The sequence below is a fragment of the Echiichthys vipera genome (assembly GCF_963691815.1).
Source record: "Echiichthys vipera genome assembly, chromosome: 7".
In the NCBI taxonomy this organism is placed as follows: Eukaryota; Metazoa; Chordata; class Actinopteri; order Perciformes; family Trachinidae; genus Echiichthys; species Echiichthys vipera.
In genome coordinates, this window is record NC_139832.1 from 2866866 (window position 1) to 2888441 (window position 21576).

The window sequence follows — 21576 nt, forward strand, 5'->3', positions numbered from 1 at the left end:
GGGGCGCGGGGGGAGACGGAGGGGGGACAAGTACCCTAAAGCCCGGGGTGCGGTGCGGAAGGACAGTGTGAGTACGCCCTAAGAGACAACTCATTCCCTTAAACAGGTAAACTTAACACTTGAAATTGATGGATGCATATATTTTGGGTTTGCCTTAACAGATTCCCTCCAAAGTCCCACCCTCTTCCCCCTGTCTGATCTCTGATGCTACCTCCTCCCCCGACACCTGCGGTGAATAAAAAATGCTGTGTTTGAGCGCAATGGGAAGTCCGAAGTTTCGGACCTCCAACTAGGCAAAGTGCTCTTGAATGGCTGTTAAAGTGAACCTCATACTAGTGAATTCAGGAAGATCAACCTGGAGGTCCGAAACTTCAGACTTCCCATGGCAATGGCATGCAGCGTGAGTAGTAGATTAGACTGTTTTAAATTGTTCTATTAGTGTTTTTTAATGCACCAAATGGAGTTTGCATGATAATAAAGGCTATTTTATTCTGCTTTAAACAAGAGAAACATGTAAACGCTGTGAACTCACATTAAAACTGCAACAAAACCACTTTGTTGGGACGAGGAAAAGATCATGGGTGACCCAAAATATACACATCTATCAATTCCAAGTGTTAAGTTTAGTGGTTTTGTTGCAGTTTTTATGTGATTCACATGTGAGTAAACTTCGTGTTCCCTGTGTTTAAAACAGCGTAATATATTCTTTCTAAGCAAATGTGTGTGTGTGTGTGTGTGTGTGTGTGTGCGACTAAACAACAGACGGTTTCCTGGAAATACCAGTGTGGTTATAAGTCGCAGAGAACTTCGGGTAATACACCGTTTACAGGAAATGGAGTAGCTGCCAATCGTTTGAGTGACGACTCATGGTCACAGTGACCTGGCTCGGACAGGTCCAAAGACGGCCCAATCTGTAAGTCGTCCAATATGGGAAAGACAGAACTGCCCAAATGAGTGTGTTGAATGGTTATTTGAGAGAATCCAAATGGAGTCAATACAGACATCAAGGATGGGTGCTCTAGTGCCATAAAAACAGACTGCAATTGACCTCCAGACTTCCTATCGACTGCATTCTCCCGGGAAGCCAATAAATCCCTGCAAATGTGTTAATCTCTATGTGTCTCATTTTAAACATGACCTGAAGAACCTGTCACAACACTAGGAGCATCATACCTTTAGGGCGCACTCACACTGTCCTTTTGCACCAGGCCAAAACAGGTTTTTCGGGTCAAGCCTAGTGCGTTTGACCAGTGTGAGTGCAACCGCTCCGCGCATAACTGCGGACAGCTGGCCGTCCACTGCCCGTCTGAGAGAGGTGGGCTTTAGTAAAGCACGTTTGCACGTGTACGAGCACGAGCGTGCGCATGTGTACGAGCACGAGGCCTATGGTGGTTCTGAGGTCATTTCCTGTGCGCCTGTTGGGACATAGAAAAAAGAAGGAGGGACCATGCACGGACATTTAACAACAACAACAATGGCGGCGAAAGGTTCACGTTGGTGTGATGCGGAGGTGGAGTGTTTACTGCAGATTTGGTCGATGAAAAGATTCAAAAACAGTCGACAAGACGTACAAAAACTCCGAGGTCTACGGAAAGATCTGGAAACAAAGCCACGCATCGCCATGACGTCATCAATGCGTGTGACGTGTTACGGCGTGATGACGTATAGGCAGCAAGAAGCATTCTCCGAGGCCCAGGTAGTGTGAGTACAAATGGGCCTGGAGGGGGGGACAAGGACCCTAAAGCACGGGGCACCGGACGGACGCACAGTGGGAGTGCGCCCTTAAAGTGCATGGCTACCATTTTAGACTTGGACTTCTCTTTACTGATGCCTTTGGGATGACACCGCTTACAAAACACGGGTGTTGAAGATGAAAAGGCATAAAAGAATACAGCACAAGATAAACAATAAACTCTCAGTTAACTATAGAAAGTAAACAATAGACAGTAAACAATAAACTCTTAGCGAAAAGTAAAATAAAACTCATGGAAACTGGATCCAATAAGATAAATGCGGAGAACTGTAGAGAGGATAAATAGAGTAGATGTATTGGACTGTTTATGGCATCGTGACGCTAAAGTGTGACGCTAAAAGGTCACTGTTGTTTTTTTTAAATTCCTATTTTGTGTCTTTATTTGTTCGGAACAAATAAACAAACACAGATCATCACATATGCAACGACATAATAAGCCACTTAAACATAAGTAGAAGTAAATAACCGACATTTAACCCTCCTGTTGCCCTCAGATTTTACTAACACCATTTATTCTTGGGGTCAATTTGACCGTAGCAGTTTAAACATCTCTAAAATGATCATAATCAATGTGTGACTCAAGTTAAGTCAGGTACTTTATGTTTTTATTTAACAGAATGAAAAATATCACTGATGTTAAACTGCATGGAGGGATTTCTGTGTGTGTGTTTTAAAGTAAGTCTGTTATTTTAAATGCTATTTTGTGTTATTTGTAACATCTGGAATGAAAGTAACGTCCGTTATCAAGGACAGCAGCATGAATTTGACCTCATATAATATTTTAATTGTAAAATAAACAATAATAATAATGATTCAATCATCCAGATGATCAAACTGACCCAAAGGAACAACGATGAGACAAGTACATGTACGATAAGAACAATAAAAAATATATATAATCATGATAATTTTAGTTTTTTTATGAGTCGTCCCCATAAAATGAGGAAAAGTCATGAATATAAAGCAAAAAAACAAAAAAATATGTCGTTATTTAGAGATGTTAAACATTAAATGGGGTCAAATTGACCTTTAGGAGAACAGGAGGGTTAAGGCACTTTCCAATGCTTGAAAACGCTTGAAAACACTAAAATTCAAGTGTTTTGAAGGATTTCCTGTGTTGATATAGAATATAGAAAGTAAACAATAGGCAGTAAACAATAACTCTTAGTTAAAAGTAAAATAAAATCCATAGAAACTGGATCAAATAAGATAAATGTAAAGAAGTGTAGAGAGGATAAATAGAGTAGATATATGAGACTGTGTATGGCATCGTGTAAATACAGCGGATAAATGATAAATCCGAAGTTAAAGTTGGACAAGTGACGCCAAAAGGTCCTGACAAGACGGCACAATGTGACGGTTCGGGGTGAGAACGGGTCGCACATCTTCCAAAGCCAGCTGACGACCCAATAACGTCACGACTCCTTGGAAACGTTACGTCGGAACGAGTCCATTTGTTTTGAATGTGTCACAGACACTGGGTAACCTGACAGACGTTAAACTACAAACATGAACTGAACACAGACGTCGAGTCATCACGTCTCAAGTCAAGAGTCTTTTGTTTTCTGTCAAGTCAAGACTGTAAACGGGGGGGGGGGCTGCTAGCCTAGCTGCATCAAAACAGACCGACACCAAGCTGATTCATTTCCATCTCTGTGGTCTTTGTGAAACATGGAGGAATAAGACTACCGTATTTTCCGCATTATAAGGCGCATAGAACAGACGCTACAGTCGAGGCTGGGGTTACGTTCTGCATCCATTAGATGGAGCTGCTCTAAAGGGAACGTCAACAAAACAGTCAGGGGAGGTCGTCTTGTTGCTTCCTCCACTTCGGCACCATTGATTGGTTCATGTTCAACTCTCTGGCTGCTGCTCTATTCCCGTGTTCTACTGCGTGACTAATGGCCTTGAGTGTAAACTCTGCGTCGTAAGCGTGTCTCTTAACAGGAGCCATTTTGGGCTCTTTACACAAACACACACATGGAAATGAAACGGCACGCTTCACGCAGTCGTATATCTCAACATGCACCGCGCGTTACTTCTTCTACGGGGGAAAATAGAGTCGGCGGCTGCTCATCGTAGTTGGAGACCTGTTCATCTCATCTCATCTTCAGCCTCTTATCCGGGGTCGGGTCGCGGGGGCAGCAGCTTTAGCAGGGGACCCCAAACTTCCCTTTCCCGGGCCACATTAACCAGCTCTAACTGGGGGATCCTGAGGCGTTCCCAGGCCAGTGTGGAGATCTAATCTCTCCACCTGGTCCTGGGTCTTCCCCGAGGCCTCCTCCCAGCTGGACGTGCCTGGAACACCTCCCTAGGGAGGCGCCCAGGGTTCATCCTTACCAGATGATCCTGAACCACCTCAACTGGCTCCTTTCAACGCAAAGGAGCAGCGGCTCTACTCCGAGTTCCTCACGGATGCTGAACTTCTCCCCCTCTCTCTAAGGGAGACTCCAGCCCCCCTCCTGAGGAAACACATTTCAGACACTTGTACCCGCGACCTGGTTCTTTGGGTCATGACCCAGCTTTCATGACCACAGGTGAGGGTAGGAACCAGGACTGAGCGGTAGATCCAGAGCTTTGTCTTCCTCAGCTCTCTTTTCATCACAACGGTGCGGTAGAGCGACTGCAGCTCCGCCCCCGCTGCTCCGATTCTCCGGCCAAACTCACGCTCCATCGTCCCCTCACTCGTGAACATGATCCCGAGGTACTTGAACTCCTTCACTTGGGGTAAGGACTCACTCCCTACCTGCAGGACCTGTTGTGGCTCAATATTGGTCCATATATAAGGCACCGGATTATAAGGCACACTGTCGGCTTTTGAGACATTTGAAGGTTTTTAGGTGCGCCTTATAGTACGGAAATTACGGTACATGTATGAGAAGAGTGAAGCCTATTTTTGTCCCCCTTTAAGATAAATCCTGGCTGTGTGAAATGGAGATGTTGATAGTAACACTAATAAAAACACTGTTAGCATATAATTAATATGATAAAGAAGCTCATAAGTTGAGGTCAGAGGAGCTGGATTCCCATGAGGAGCTGCTGTGGGTGGAAGCTGCATGTTAATCTTCTTTGGGATCCTCCGGCTGAATATCAAAGCCTGGTTCATTATGCATGGGAGGCAGCGTGGCGGCTCTCTCTCTCTCTCTCCCAGCGGCCCTGACTCCTCTCCGTCTACCTGCCTATATGCATGCGGACGCCTCCCCCGAGCTCCCCCGAGCGGTCGGTGCTGCGCTCAGTAACCCGGCCCTCTCTGATGTGCTCATTAGTGATTCTCTGGCTTCTCTCTCTGTCGGCCTCAGCTGCGGACGCCACACAGCCGGCGCTCGGCCAACTGCTGCCGCTGCTACTGTAAATGTCAGCGAGAGAGCGCTCTGCTCCAGATTCACAGTCGTGACCTTAAAGAGCTGCTGATCAGTTCAGGATACAGTTTACAGATCTATCTGTATATACACAGTAATAAGATCACGCATTCGCCGCTGCTGTTTATTGGAGCGATGCGTCAACGCGGCTGACATCTTGGGAAAGGGGCGCGGAGTCTCTTTTGTATGTCAATGGAGGCAGGAGGTCTATTCACTCTTTAAATCATAACTGGTTTGGTTTGTAACAAATGTAAGACATGTATTTATGATGCAGGACACTCAGATGAATTAAAAGTGTTAGCTTTCATACCAAATCCTGTGTATCTTGTGTAGATAGTAACAGTAATCAATCATTCATTCATTCATCTTCAACCGCGGGGTTGTGGGGGGGCTGGAGCCGATCCCAGCTGACATCGGGCGTGAGGCGGGGTCCACCCTGGACAGGACGCCAGTCTATCACAGGACACACAGAGACGAACAGAGACAGACAACCATTCACACCTACGGGTGATTTAGAGTCATCAATGAACCGAACACCTGCACGTCTTTGGACTGTGGGAGGAAACCGGAGAACCCGGGGAAACCCCACGCAGACACGGGGACAACATGCAAACTCCACACAGAAGGGCCCAGGCCGGGATGCGAACCAGGAACCCTCTCGCTGTGAGTCTACAGTGCTAACCACTACACCCAAAAATGGACCCCATGGTCTTTTCTGGCATGAAAATACATCAAATAAACCATGGAGACGTATTTCTTTGTTGATCAACCATGTATAGAGAAACCCCAGAGAGACGTTAACAGCTCCAAAGGGCTAACACTGATTAGCTTGGGGCGCTGAACGCATCCAAAACAACATTTTTTAACCACTAATATGATCAAAATAACAGCAAACCTCTGCAGCAGCATGAGAAGAGTCCCTACACACAAAACAAAGCAGCAACAACGTAGTTAGTGAACCAGGAATTTACGACCTGTCAACATGGACCTGGTGGTGAGGCACAGACTTGTAAAACAGTCTTTTTAAATACACTCCTGGTTCTCTAACTACGTTGTAGGGACTCTACTCATGCTGCTGCAGAGGTTTGGTGTAATTTTGAGCAGCCTTAGTGGTTAAAAAATGCAGTTTTGGAGGCGTTCAGCACACCACCCCGAGCTAATCAGTGTTAGCCGTTTGGAGCTGTTAGCGTCTCTCCGGGCATTCTCCATGGGTCGCCCTTTTCGCTGGACTTACACTTACACTTTAAGGGAAATGAGCTCCGGAGACCAAAAGTGTTTTTTGTAGCAGTTATAAACATGTTTATATCTGCTGTAAAGTCCCATCATGCTCTATGGGGATTGACTTGCTAGGAGAGTGCCTCAAGTGGTCACTGGAGGAACTGCAGTTCAGCCCCGAGGTTGTCTCTTTAATAACATGCAGTGACAAACATCGTTTTCAGCATCGACGTCATGAATGAATCGATAATTAATTTCGTTGGCAACTAATTAGGATTTTTGTTGGACTACCACCGCGCGCTTCCAGGGAAGTGGCTGCATGTGTCCACGACAACTCGGTTGGTTGCACGATCGGTTGCACGGTCGGCAGCTGTTCGAGTTTCCTGGACGTTCAAACTGGGACTGTTGCCTGCTTGTCTGTTAACGATCGGTTAACGAAGGTCAGAAAAGCTTCCCTACTGGTGACGAATTCACAAGTTACCCAGCAAAATATAAAATATATTAGAATTAGCTCCACTTTAGACTCCACTTTAACCAGCTGCAGCATTAAGAAGAAGAAGAACTATTACTTTATTAATCCTGCAAGGGGAAATTCAACTTTTTCACTCTGTTATTATTATTATACAGTTTACACACACACACACACACACACCTGAAATACACACACATGCACAAACAGGAACTATATCCATGCAATTAATGGAGAGATGTCAGAGCGAGGGGGCCGCCAATGGATCGGCGCCCCGAGCAGTTGGGGGTTCGGTGACTTGCTCAACAGCACCTCTGCAGGGCCCAGGAGATGAACTGGCACCTCTCCAGCCACCAGTCCACGCTCCATTCATGGTCCACACAAGGACTCGAACCGGCGACCCTATGGTTCCCAGCTGTCCCAGGTTCCCATAACAAACATTATGAAATGGGCCTTTCTGCATGATGATGCTCATACTTATGTACTTTTACTTAAGTAAGTAAGGTTTGAATGCAGGTTTTTTACTTAACAACAACGTAACAAAGTATTTCTACACTTTGTCATTTACTTAAGTCAAAGATGTGAGTTCTTCTTCCACCTCTGATTAAGAGGATACAGAAAAACAAAGAGTACAGTGTGTTGGTGACATTTGTCGACTTAAATCCGTCACTTTCATTTGACTGTGATAATTTCCGACCACACGGTGAATATTTGACGGAGCCATAACAAAGTCACACTGAATTTTTCACTCCACAAATAGACGTTCGGCTCGATAAGTAATGTGGTGAGAGTGTGACAAAGCGACAGGCGAGTGCTCGACGAGTTAATTACACTGCGCAGGATGACAGAAACCCTCCGCTGTCATCTCCATCAGCTGGAGGTACAGATGAAGATCCGCAGCGTGGATCGATGAACGCTCCGCTTTCAGAGCATTTACTATGGAGATCTTTATTAAGTCGTTCCCATGACTCAACAGAGAGGAGGTTTACAGCAGAGATGGGGACGCTGACAGAGTACCAGCCGCCTCACAGACGCCCCCGCATCCAAAACCAACATGGAGGTGGGGGCGGTAGCAGATGCAACACTTTATCATGAGGCAGCTCCCATTTAAGTACTGCAGGAATGAGCATTTTTGCAGTTTCCTCGTATCCAAGTAAAGAGGTTAACACAAAAGTTCTGTTTGTTGTTGTTTATGTCTGTAAATGCACCATTTCATCTCATCTCATCTTCAGCCTCTTATCTGGGGTCAGGTCTCGGGGGCAGCAGCTTTAGCAGGGGACCCCAAACTTCCCTTTCCCGGGCCACATTAACCAGCTCTAACTGGGGGATCCTGAGGCGTTCCCAGGCCAGTGTGGAGATCTAATCTCTCCACCTGGTCCTGGGTCTTCCCCGAGGCCTCCTCCCAGCTGGACGTGCCTGGAACACCTCCCTAGGGAGGCGCCCAGGGTTCATCCGTACCAGATGATCCTGAACCACCTCAACTGGCTCCTTTCAACGCAAAGGAGCAGCGGCTCTACTCCGAGTTCCTCACGGATGCTGAACTTCTCCCCCTCTCTCTAAGGGAGAATCCAGCCCCCCTCCTGAGGAAACACATTTCGGCCACTTGTACCCGCGACCTGGTTCTTTGGGTCCTGACCCAGCTTTCATGACCACAGGTGAGGGTAGGAACCAGGACTGAGCGGTAGATCCAGAGCTTTGCCTTCCTCAGCTCTCTTTTTGTCACAACGGTGCGGTAGAGCGACTGCAGCTCCGCCCCCGCTGCTCCGATTCTCCGGCCAAACTCACGCTCCATCGTCCCCTCACTTGTGAACAAGATCCTGAGGTACTTGAACTCCTTCACTGGGGGTCAGGACTCATTCCCTACCTGGAGTAACCTGGGTCAGCGGCATGAAATCACTAAATCTGTGTTTCTCCAGCTTGATGTGATCAAAGAGAAGAAATGCTCGACATCAATCCTCCTCGACCGCCTTAAAGTTTCCTCTTCTTTCTAAAAGTCAGGACAACAGTGATGCTCATGAGCGCAGATGAGTAAACTGAGCGCCTGTTGAAAACAAGTCTTTTTTTACCTCCGTCTCCACCGCGGTTATATGTCAGAGATGATGGTGCTGATGAAACTCCGGGAAAGTGGATATATTTCCCCACGTATAGCAAAGCGGAGTGGAGTTAAACTTTTCTGTTGATGGATGAAAATAAAAAGTCTGGCAGAGACAAAGAGCTTTGTGTGCTGAAAGAAAAAGTTTGACGGTTTCTGAATAAATCCACAGAGTCTAAAAGTTTGGAACGACTCGGAAGAGTTTGTCATTCATCCATCTTCAACCGCTTGTCCCTGTCGGGGTCACGGGGGGGCTGGAGCCGATCCCAGCTGACATCGGGCGTAAGGCGGGGTCCACCCTGGACAGGACGCCAGTCTATCACAGGACACATAGAGACGAACAGAGACAGACAACCATTCACACCTACGGGTGATTTAGAGTCATCAATTAACCTAACACGTGCACGTCTCTGGACTGTGGGAGGAAACCGGAGAACCCAGAGAAAACCCACGCAGACACGGGGACAACATGCAAACTCCACACAGAAGGGCCTCAGTTGAGATTCAAACCAGGAACCCTCTCACTGTGAGGCGACAGTGCTAACCACCACACCCGTGTCGCCTGGAAGAGTTTGTATTGTACGTTATTGTGTTCCTGTGAAGTACTGTATTGGCTGGCTGAGAGCACGATAGGGCGGAGACCTCTGTTTTCACCGTTCTAACTTGTAATCTGTATATTTCATCAGGATCCACTGCCAGTGATGTTTTGTGGATGGTGAGGATGAATGGGCCCCTGAGCACAGACATGCATCACCTCGCCTACAGGAGCAAGACGCAGACTTTACTGTGTTTTCTTAATTTCCGAATTTGGATGTGCTCCAAATTTTAATGGCTTCCTCCTCGGCTCGTGCTCCATTTTTTCCACCAAGTTTCATGAAAAACGGGCAAGTAGTTTTTTACATAGTCTTGTTGACACACAGACAAACCAACAAACGGACGAACCGAAGCCGAAAGCGACCGTGGTGGACTTGGATTTAACTTTAAATGTGTACTTGACGTGCAGGTGCGATTTACCTGGTGTCATTATATGAAACCTGTTCACAGCAGGAGGGACGGGTCAGTTTGCAGCAGCAGGTTAATAAAGAGACCAACAGCAAACACGACAGCATTCAATGAATAATGAATGAGAAAGGCCTCAGGTCTTCGTCGGGTTTCTCTCCAAAGTTAACAGTGAAGTCGTTTCAACGCCTTAAAAACAAACACGTCCGTCCGTCTGCTGCGTGTTCACAGGAAAACACATGTATCTGAAATGTTCTTTTTGGATTCGGTTTCTTTTGTCTCCAGGTTTAAAGGGAGAAACCTGAGATGTGATGCAGAGGAAGTGCAGACTTTCTGTACGCCTCCAGGTGGGGGGTTCGGCAGCTCCTAGATGGGATGTGACATCTCAGTCTGCTCGGGGACGGTGATGTAATCTTCCACTGAGCATGTCTGAACGCTCGGTCTGAATGTGCTGCAGCAGCCATTTCTCTGGGTAAAAATCATCCAAGGTAAAACCGAGACTATCGGCCGTTTCTAATCCTCGTCAGATCAGGATTTTACAAGACTCATGGAAACGTCTGCGACTCAGTATTTCTGAGGCTTTTATCTTCTGAGGCCAGCGTATTTTTTCATGCTTTGCAATAAGAGCCACGCGTATTTATCCTTTTTGTTTTTCCTTTATTGAAGCAGGAGAGTATCCTAGCCAAGCAGCACAAATAACAGTTTCAGACATTAAACAAACTTAACATATACGGGAGTTTTTAGTAAGTGTACGAGCGAGGACACAGGGAGGAGAGCATCAGGACGAGCCGACACACAGGATGGGCTCGTTGTTTACTGCACACGTGCTGCATGATGGTTCATGCAAACAGCGGCGCTGACAGTGTTACGGACACAGAACATGCAGGATGCACAAACAGGCAGCTTTGATAACAGCAGAGCGAGAGAGAGAAAGAGATGGAGGTGTGTGTGTCTGTGAGTATGAAATGGAGTAATGCGGTGAAAGCAGCACAGTTAGAACAGTTTATTTGTCGGTGGATAAATGCTCCAACTCCTCAAGACACAAGTCTTCCTTTAGTTTAGGAAAGGTCGTCTTGACAACCACTAGCATCGCGCATGTCGTCACCGATGTTCAAATTCACGTATGCCCTTTAAAAAAAACAGGCAAAAATTACTGTCCTATAGGATCTCATCTCATTTCATCTCATCTTCAGCCTCTTATCCGGGGTCGGGTCGCGGGGGCAGCAGCTCTAGCAGGGGACCCCAAACTTCCCTTTCCCGGGCCACATTAACCAGCTCTAACTGGGGGATCCTGAGGCGTTCCCAGGCCAGTGTGGAGATCTAATCTCTCCACCTGGTCCTGGGTCTTCCCCGAGGCCTCCTCCCAGCTGGACGTGCCTGGAACACCTCCCTAGGGAGGCGCCCAGGGTTCATCCTTACCAGATGATCCTGAACCACCTCAACTGGCTCCTTTCAACGCAAAGGAGCAGCGGCTCTACTCCGAGTTCCTCACGGATGCTGAACTTCTCCCCCTCTCTCTAAGGGAGACTCCAGACCCCCTCCTGAGGAAACAAATTTCGGCCGCTTTTGTTTTTTAATAGATATCAAAACATTATTCAACATTTACAGATGGACGTGTTCGCTTCCTAATAAAGACACACTTGCGGACGATCCGGTTCTTTTGAACGGTATAAGCGAAGGAACCGACTCGTACTCGAGAGCCGTTCTTTGCATCGTCGTATCCAAAACGCGTGGCGGTGCTTCGAAGCACTTCCGCCTCTTCCTATGGCTGTGACACTGACAGCAGGACGCACAGACGGCTTTTACACTAAAAACACACCAAACACGCTTTAAATCCAAAATGCAGTTAATGCATAATGCCTGATCGATTTTCATGGATAAATAGTGACCCTGAGTATAACAAAAGAGCGATGAGCCGCTCTTTTAAACGTCTCTATGGAAGGAACAGCGCCATGAGAGACGGCTCCCATTACTAGGGCTTCCAAGTTTTTTGGCATGGCTTTTAAAGGGTCCAATGAAACTACCTCCTTTTTTGACTGATTCCACAAAAAGGGAGCAGCAAACTAAAGCACATCTTTCCAACAAAAAGTGCTGGGAGGGAAGACGGTAACTTCTGTTCATGTTTTTATACAGGGTAGATCAGCAGGTAAGAAGGAACTCGTCCAAGAACAGCCTTTTCAATAAGAGTACGCCAGTGGTACAGTCTCCGGGTGCACATGGCCGAACAATGATGAGTAAGGACTTTGACAAATCTCGGTCATCCACGGTAGTCATGCTATGCAAACGTCAGCAATGTGACGAGGCATTTTTGTCTCTATGTTAAGGTTAACTTCGAGAGATGGAGATCAACATGCGACAAATCACATCAAAGGGATGAGCTGCCATTCACGGTTGGCACCTTAACCCTTTGTTTTTGTTGTACAATAATATCAATATGATATTATAACAGCACGTTGTTAATTTGAAAGTGATAGACATGATTTTTAAGGCATGTCCTGTCGGTTTTCCGGCTGTGATTCAAAGTGCCATGTTGTTTCTACCGACTGAAAATCAGATATCAAGCCTTAATGAGGCTTATCATCAGCTGATGCACTGCATATTTAAAAACAACAAGTCCTTACTAACTTCACAGTGGCAGCAGATAAAGACTAATACAATGTTTGGAAGAAGTGACAGTGAAATGCTCCTCGTGTCCTCTAAATCTCCCCACAGACGCGATAATGAGCAAAATCTTCCATCTGGCAGCTCGCTTACAGCAAACTCAACCCAGAAACGGTTGTCTGAATGTGCTAAATTTAATTCTGCTCTAATTTGCTTTGCGTCGACAGGATGCAGAGCGGGCCGGACTGAGCCTGTGGTGATCAGAAACCAATCAATCAGTCAGTCAGAATGGAGCGTTAACTCCGGTCCGCAAAGACGGTGTGCAGAAAACACATTAACCTCTGCATTAACATGTGCAGGGATGGGGTTGATGGATGGTTTAGCAGCTAACCATTAGCTCCTGTGACTGTCTCCAGGGAACTTGCACTCATTAAGCTTTTTATTCCCTTCTTTGTATGATAGTCTGATAGATTGTTAAGCGTTTTATTGCCTTTTCAAAACCAAAAACACAAGAACAAAAGTGCAAAGGATCGATTAAACAGTGTTTGTCTGCTTTAACGTAAAACAGGAGCTGTTAGCATGTCCGGTTAACTAGCTTAAAGTACTCATCTCATCTCATCTTCATCCTCTTATCCGGGGTCGGGTCGCGGGGGCAGCAGCTTTAGCAGGGGACCCCAAACTTCCCTTTCCCGGGCCACATTAACCAGCTCTAACTGGGGGATGCTGAGGCGTTCCCAGGCCAGTGTGGAGATCTAATCTCTCCACCTGGTCCTGGGTCTTCCCCGAGGCCTCCTCCCAGCTGGACGTGCCTGGAACACCTCCCTAGGGAGGCGCCCAGGGTTCATCCTTACCAGATGATCCTGAACCACCTCAACTGGCTCCTTTTAACGCTAAGCTTAAAGTACTAGCTAGCATTAATGTACTTTACAGAACATTTCATCATCTAAATACATTAGTTTCCTTTCACACACGCACTGCAAACCTGAAATCATCAAGACATTACCCCACTATAAAGACTCTTTATCTCAGAGTTAGCCCTTAGAGCCACTCATAGCCTGGTGCATCTATCTCGCTGCAGCCAACGCCGGAAGAAAGCCTCTGATGGTGAAGAAGAAGAAAGGCGATTTACAATAAGATGGCGATGAAAATGCTCCACTAGAAGACGACAAGATTTGTGAACTTCGTTCGGTTAGGCCTGACCCCGAAATAATCAAACAAATGCAAGGAAGGGCAAGAGACCCGGTTGTTTATGATCAAAGCCCCTTCACGTGCTCCTAGATGACCGGTGTGAACGTACAATTTGCGCGTTTAACGTATCCCTTCTCATCAGCTCACGCTTCTTTAACTGTACTGCAAGTTAATTTCCTGTTAACACGCATACTTTTATGTATTTTCAAGCTTGTGTTGGTAAATTATTGCAGTGTCACAAGATGTGCTAGCTTTAATAGTGAGCAGAGGCCATTTTAGGTTAGCTGTGGTTCGATGAATGACGTCTTAGAGTCTAAGATTTTAAATGAACTTTAAAGTGTTAAATTAACTTTCAAACCTATACACTTCAAATTACCGTATTTTCCGCACTATAAGGCGCATAGAACAGACGCTACAGTGGAGGCTGGGGTTACGTTCTGCATCCATTACTTCCACTTACATTACGTCACTTCCTCCACTTCGGCACCATTGATTGGTTCATGTTCAACTCTCTGGCTGCTGCTCTATTCCCGTGTTCTACTGCGTGACTAATGGCCTTGAGTGTAAACTCTGCGTCGTAAGCGTGTCTCTTAACAGGAGCCATTTTGGGCTCTTTACACAAACACACACATGGAAATGAAACGGCACGCTTCACGCAGTCGTATATCTCAACATGCACCGCGCGTTACTTCTTCTACGGGGGAAAATAGAGTCGGCGGCTGCTCACCGTAGTTGGAGACCTGTTGTGGCTCAATATTGGTCCATTTATAAGGAGCACCGGATTATAAGGCGCACTGTCGGCTTTGGAGACATTTGAAGGTTTTTAGGTGCAACTTATAGTGCGGACAATACGGTAGTTCAAAGGATAAATGACATAATTATTAAATAAATAGTTTTCAACTCCAAAGCACACCTATTAGTAACTGTAATGTCTCATCCTTAATCATTATTATCTCCAAAAGACACACGGGGAAAACAGAAAACTTAGTTCAAACACACAAACATCCAGTATGTGTGTGCAAACATGTGGAAGCTGCTGACTTTGTGTTTCCATTTATAAACCGAACATTACATAAAACATGACAGTACATTATTTATCAGAGAAGCACACTTACCCGCTCCGCAGACTGTGCCGTGCCAAAGAAGATGGGGATGAAGGCGAGCCAGATGATGCAGGTCGTGTACATAGTAAATCCAATGGGTTTGGCCTCGTTGAAGGTCTCTGGCACGCCACGCGTCTTGATGGCGTAAACAGTGCATGTGACCATCAAGAGGATGCTGTATCCCAGCGAGCAGATGAGCGACAGGTCGGAGATGTCACACTTGAGGACGCCGCGAGCATTCCCGGGATCCTGCGTGCGCTGCTCCCCGTAGTCCACAAAGGTGTGCGGCGGGTCGGCGGTGAACCACACGAGAACACCAAGAAGCTGAACGGAGATGAGCGAGAAGGTGATGACCAGCTGGGAGGCCGGTGAGATGAAACGCGGCGCCGTCACAGCCTTCTTGCCCTGCTCGAAGATGCGATGGATGCGGTTGGTCTTGGTGAGCAGCGCGGCGTTGCTGAAGCACATGCCGAGGCCCAGGAATATGCGGCGGAAGGAGCAGACGACGACATCGGGGGCAGCGATCATGGGGAAGGTGATGATGTAACACAAGAAGATGCCCGTCAGCAGCACGTAGCTCATCTCCCGCCCCGAGGCGCGAACAATGGGCGTGTCGTTGTAGCGAACGAAGGTGACAATGACGAAAGTGGTGGCGATGATGCCCAGGACAGAGATGAAGACGGGCAACAGCGCCCACGGCGAGTGCCACTCCAGCTTGATGATGGGGATGGACTGGCAGCCCGTGTGGTTCTGGTCGGGTCTCTTCTCGTAGGGGCAAAGCTCGCAGGTGAACTCGCTGGCTTGGAAGTGGTATCCCTCGCAGCGCTCGCAATGCCAACAACACGGGACGCCTTTCACCACCTTCTTCCTCTCGCCGGTCCGGCAGGGCAGGCTGCACACCGAGAGCGGCAGGGAGGAGTCGCCGGTTGTCCACTGCAGGACCTCCATCTGAGTGGAGAGCAGGGAAGAACCAGACTGGTCAACATGCTTACGGATCTTACGGTTGTGACACAGCGATTATATGATCGAGACGGGTTAAGAAGAGTTCCCACACGTCTCCGTTTTAGGGCGTTATGTGTTTTAAAACTAAATGGTAGGTGCTGACATCGCCGGTTCCTTACGTTTAGATGCAGCTGATTGGTCCAGTGTCCGATGACTTTGTACTCGGCCGCTGACCTGTTGTTGATCTGATACTGGAAGATGTCGTAGCGTCCGGGAGCGTCACCGTTCTCGTTAAAGGTTACCGGGGTCCCCGCACTTCCTGCAGAAGCACACAAAAAAAAAGAGCAGATGTTGTTGAGAAACATTTATTTAGGCGTCTGTTTGCTGGGACACGTTGTCAAACTTCAGACATCCCATGACACTTGAAAGTAGCATGAGCAGCGCAAGGGAAACGGAGCGACGATGACAGGCAGGAAGCTCGGCAAATTATTTTATTTGGACCGAATAAAATGCTTTTTTAGAACAATTCATAAACCTGTGAATGTTCTCATTTGTCCAGGTCGTCGTTATCCCCAAAGCAATTTCAGTCAAAAGCAACAGGACCTCTCATCCAAGAGGCTTCATCAGTTCATGTACGCATCTGACCAGGCTGGGACTGGACCAGGACCAGGCTGGGACTGGACCAGGACCAGGACCAGGCTGGGACATGAACAACCAGCTCGGACCAGTAACGAAGAAACGTCTTCCTAGACAAATTAGCAAGTCCAGTTTCTTTTGACTGAAATTGCTTTGGTGCTTTTTCAGTCTTTTATCAGAAATATATGAGAATTAAATATTGATGAGTTTCAACACCTGTTGGATTTCTTTTGCATTTTAGTGTCGTACGCTTATTAGGAGCATTTAAGAAAGAAAAAGAATTGCTATAAGGGCGCACTCACACTGTCCTTCCGCACCGGGCCAAAACAGGTTTTTCGGCTAAAGCCTAGTGCGTTTGACCAGTGTGAGTGCACCCGCTCCACGCATTACTGCGGCCAGCTGACCGTCCACGGCCCGTCGGAGAGAGGTGGGCTTTTGTAGAGCGCGTTTGCACATGTACGAACACGAGCCTGCGCACGTGTACGAGCACGAGGCCTACGGCGGTTCTGACGTCATTTAGTTGCGCCTGATCAGACATAGAAAATAGAAGGAGGGACAATGCGCGGACATTTCACAACAACAACAATGGTGGCGAAAGTTAAGGTTCAGGTGTGATCCTGAGACGCACAAAAACTCAGAGGTCTATGGAAAGATTGGTAAACAAAGCGACGCATTGCGATGACGTCATCAATCCGTGTGACGTGTTACGGCGTGATGATGTATAGGCAGCAAGAAGCATTCGCCGAGGCCCAGGTAGTGTGAGTACAAACGGGTGGGGCCAGCGGGGGGAGAGGGAGGGGGGGACAAGTACCCTAAAGCCCGGGGCACGGGACGGAAGGACAGTGTGAGTGCGCCCTTAAAGACAATTAAATAGATGTGTCCTCTGATAGACTGCCGTCCTGTCCAGGGTGGACCCCGCCTCACGCCCGATGTCAGCTGGGATCAGCTCCAGCCCCCCGCGACCTCGACACGGACAAGCGGTTGAAGATGAATGAATTAATGATCTTTAACACTTAATTATTAACCTTTCTCATACAAGACAAAACCTTTCTAGCATTCAAGACTGAATGGAACAGAAATTTGATGGTTAAAACTACTTTGGGAGAAGTTTACTCATTCACGCCTACAACACAATTAGTACCAATTAAAATTAAAAAAAGCGAACACTCAGATGTTGAGCTAATCCTCCTAAACTTGATGCTACGTTTTCAGACTCAGCCTCCTTTCTCCTCCAGCTGCTTTATTCACTGTACTGTGTGTTATTGTACAGTGGTGCTGGACTCCTCAGCTGCAGGGCGAATACACCACCGGAGACAGCAGCAGAGTCTCCAACTGGAAGCGGATTAGTTTGGGTGCCGAGGGGGGAAAGCAGCAGATTGTAGCTAAAGAGCAGGACAACAAAAAAAAAGAATGAAAACAGATTTATAATGAAGTGAGTGGGCGCCGGTTTGATTCTATCCTGCCCCCGATTTGCTTCTTCAACATGAATAACAGCATCACAAATCACATCAGCGTTGCGATGAATCACCAGAACTCGCCTCAGGATGTAGAAACCTCCTTCCCTCCACCATCACCACCACCACCATCACCTCACCCTCTCCGTTGATGCAGAATTATCATCCTCGCTGCACATCATTTCCAGACATGGTAATCACAATAACTGTTGGTTACACATGCTGCAGCGTTGTCATTAAACGCAGTAAGACGAACCGCAAACAAACAATATGTCGTTGTCAGGCCGCGGTGAGGTCTGTCCTGTCTTTGGGTTTTTTTTAATCTTGTGCATTTCCTGTTTTATTTTGAAAGGTAACTCTCCTCTCGTTCCAGGTCACTTGCCCTTCCTCTTGTGTCACCGGTCTGACGTCATCCCTTGATCCTTGGTTGTTTTCAACTGTGGTTCCCCTCCCTTCATGTGTTTAAAGTCCGTGTCCTCTCCCTCGTCCCGTTGTCAGATTATTCGTACTTCAAGTCGAATGTTTCCAGCACTTTTTCACAGCCTTGTTCATGTCATTGAGATCTCAGTATCCTCGCTCAGGTGTTTGTATTCCCTGTTTTTATCCCTTTTTTTGAATGCTCTTTTGGTCTCCTTGATTTTCCTCCTGTTTTGTGGCTTTAGGGTGAGAAGTTCAGCATCCGTGAGGAACTCGGAGTAGAGCCGCTGCTCCTTTGCGTTGAAAGGAGCCAGTTGAGGTGGTTCAGGGTCATCTGGTAAGGGTGAACCCTGGGCGCCTCCCTAGGGAGGTGTTCCAGGCACGTCCAGCTGGGAGGAGGCCTCGGGGAAGACCCAGGACCAGGTGGAGAGATTAGATCTCCACACCGACCTGGGAACGCCTCAGGATCCCCCAGTTAGAGCTGGTTAATGTGGCCCGGGAAAGGGAAGTTTGGGGTCCCCTGCTGGAGCTGCTGCCCCTGCGAGCCGACCCCCGATAAGCGGATGAAGATGAGATGGCTCTGTGCCACGACTTGGTTGGGATTTGGTTGAGTGCATCAGGGACATGAACAGCAACGGGAAACAAACCCTGCTCTCCCTGGTGAAAGTCCTCTGTTTTGGGACCCATCCACCGTCACACCCTGCCTCCTTAAGTGGAAATTCCCCTTGTTATCAATTATGGAGACGTCCTCTTTCCAAGGTGTTGGTGTTATCTGTTCTTGGGCTGGTGGGACAAACGTCAACAGTGTGAGGATCAGCTGTGAGACAGCTGAAGAGTCTGTTAAAGGGCCACAGAGAATTACAGCCTCTCTTACTGAACACTACTTGTTTCCACTGAGACCGTCCGTTAGGATCCAAACCGTAAATACTCGTTCAAGGTGTTGATGTGAACTTTGAACACAGCTGCAGTTCTTCATCAAATCAGAGCAGGAAGAGACCCAAAGCTCCATTAATCCATCTGTTTGACCTGAATAGATCCGACAGCAGCTCTTCTTCACCGCGCTGACAAAGTGTGTGTGTCGCTTTGAGACACAGCGGAGCGAGGCCAAAGAGTTTTATTGAACCGCTCCTCCTGCATCGATTGTTTCCGGGAGACCTTGGCAGACGGCGTGGGCGGTCAGAGCTGCAGCCTGGCAGCTCGTCCTTTCACCTGCGTGAGAAGACGTTCTGCTCTCACCCCTGCATCCTCCAGGTTCCTTCACTCCTCGTTCAGCGGTTTTGAACCTCACTTTCGATCATTTACTTTTGGTCGGTTCCTTGATCTCATGAGACAGCGAGAGATTTCATGAACCCTTCCATTATGTGTAAAAATTAAACAAAGGGCGCACTCCCACTGTGCGTCCGTCCCGTGCCCCGTGCTTTAGGGTCCTTGTCCCCCCCTCCAGGCCCGTTTGTACTCACACTACCTGGGCCTCGGCGAATGCTTCTTGCTGCCTATACGTCATCACGCCGTAACACGTCACACGCATTGATGACGTCATGGCGATGCGTGGCTTTGTTTCCAAATTTTTCCGTAGACCTCGGAGGTTTTTTTGCGTCTTGTCGACCGTTTTTGAATCTTTTCATCGACCAAATCTGCAGTTAACACTCCACCTCCGCATCACACCAACGTGAACCTTTCACCGCCATTGTTTGAAATGTCCGCGCATGGTCCCTCCTTCTTTTTTCTATGTCCCAACAGGCGCACAGGAAATGACCTCAGAGCTCGTGCTTGTACACCTGTGCACATCCACATCACACCAACATGAACCTTTAGCCGCCATTATTGTTGTTGTTAAATGTCCGCGCATGGTCCGTCCTTCTATTTTCTATGTCCGAACAGGCACACATAAATGACATCAGAACTGCCGTAGGCGTCGTGCTCGTACACGGGCAAACGTGCTCTACAAAAGCCCACCTCTCTCAGACGGGCCATGGACGGTCAGCTGGCCGCAGCTATGCGCGGAGCGGTTGCACTCACACTGGTCAAACGCATTAGGCTTTAGCCGAAAAACCTGTTTTGGCCCGGTGCGGAAGGACAGTGTGAGTGCGCCCTAAAGTACATCCACATTAATCTGGATGTTTCAGCCCCTCGGTCCACACAATAACTTGGCACCAACTTTGGAGCTTTTCAAACTGTGTCCGGAAAAGATAAATCTTAAAGTCCCAGCTGGGGTTTTTTAATGCGAACAGGGAAACTGAGCTCTTGCAAAACTTTGATTTAAACACTGCCCACTCACGTTCAGGGGCTTCGGCTCAACCCAGTACAGCTTCTGTGTATTAACCTGTAGTTTGTCAGACAACCCTGTGATCGTAAAACAACTTTATGATTTTATCACCGATGAAGAGCAGCTTGGGGGATGACTGCAGGTTAATGGGTAGTATTTATGAGCCACCATTAAATCCCTATTTCACACTCGTTCTGTCGTGTGACTATAGAAACTTTATTGTTCTCTGCCAACTGAAAACGTGAGGAAAGGGACGTTTAACACATGCTCTGCAAATTATCTAGACATTACGCGGAGGAGCTGTTTGGGAAAATGCAAAGTAATGTCCGATCGAGCCCGTGTGAAATTGTGAAATTCCGTTGTAAAATCATCCCAGGGTCTTTCTCGACACTTACACACATAAAATAAGCCATCGAGACAGTTTTTTGCGTGTAACAACTATTAACGGAGAAATCCAGGACAGCTGGACGTGGCTAACAGTGGTTAGCTCGGGGCAGTACGTTGAGTGCATTCAAAGGTCTTTTTTAACCACTAATGCTGCTGAAAATAACATCAAACCTCTGCAGCAGCATGAGAGGAGTCCCTACACACACGACAAAGCACCAATGGGCTCCTTCCTTTGGGATTGACTTTCGTAATCCACTTGAATGGACTTAACTATGAGAGGAGCTGGTACAGGGGCCAGTAGGTTAGTCTTTAAAACACTCTTTTAATAAACTCTGGCTTCACTAACTACGCTGTTGCTGCTTTGTTTTCTGTGTTTTCGATCCTACTCCTGGATTTTTGAAGCTTTTATGTGTCTTTGAAAGGTGGTTTCTAACAAGAGGCTCAATGAGAGGCCAGATGTCATCCGTACGCCCCCAGCACAGCGACTTCCTGGTTGATCCAAACAGGAAGTGCCAAAAACTGCAGTTCTCTGAGTGTCCACTAGGGGCAGGTTTCATAACAGAGCAGTTTCTCATTGAGCCCCATGTTAAACAGGCCGTTTACACAGCATCATTTAACCTGTTTAAGGACAAAAGAACATTCTAGTCTGTGTGTTTAGCTCAGATCTCCATGACAACACTGAGGGGGAGGGGCTA

The 21576-nt window shown here is 47.4% G+C and overlaps 1 protein-coding gene across 1 annotated transcript in view; it reads right to left on the reverse strand.

The window, feature by feature from the left end:
• The window catches only part of LOC310949241 (metabotropic glutamate receptor 8-like), a gene marked incomplete at its 3' end in the record, with an annotated part of 62254 nt that overhangs the window by 14114 nt on the left and 26564 nt on the right, over window positions 1-21576 (reverse strand). Inside the window, exons 5-6 of the mRNA XM_083916606.1 lie at window positions 15901-16040; window positions 14792-15727 (exon numbers count right to left, since the gene is read on the reverse strand). Of these exons, the coding sequence (XP_083772732.1) occupies window positions 14792-15727; window positions 15901-16040 (1076 nt within the window). The remainder of the gene's footprint in view (window positions 1-14791; window positions 15728-15900; window positions 16041-21576) is intronic.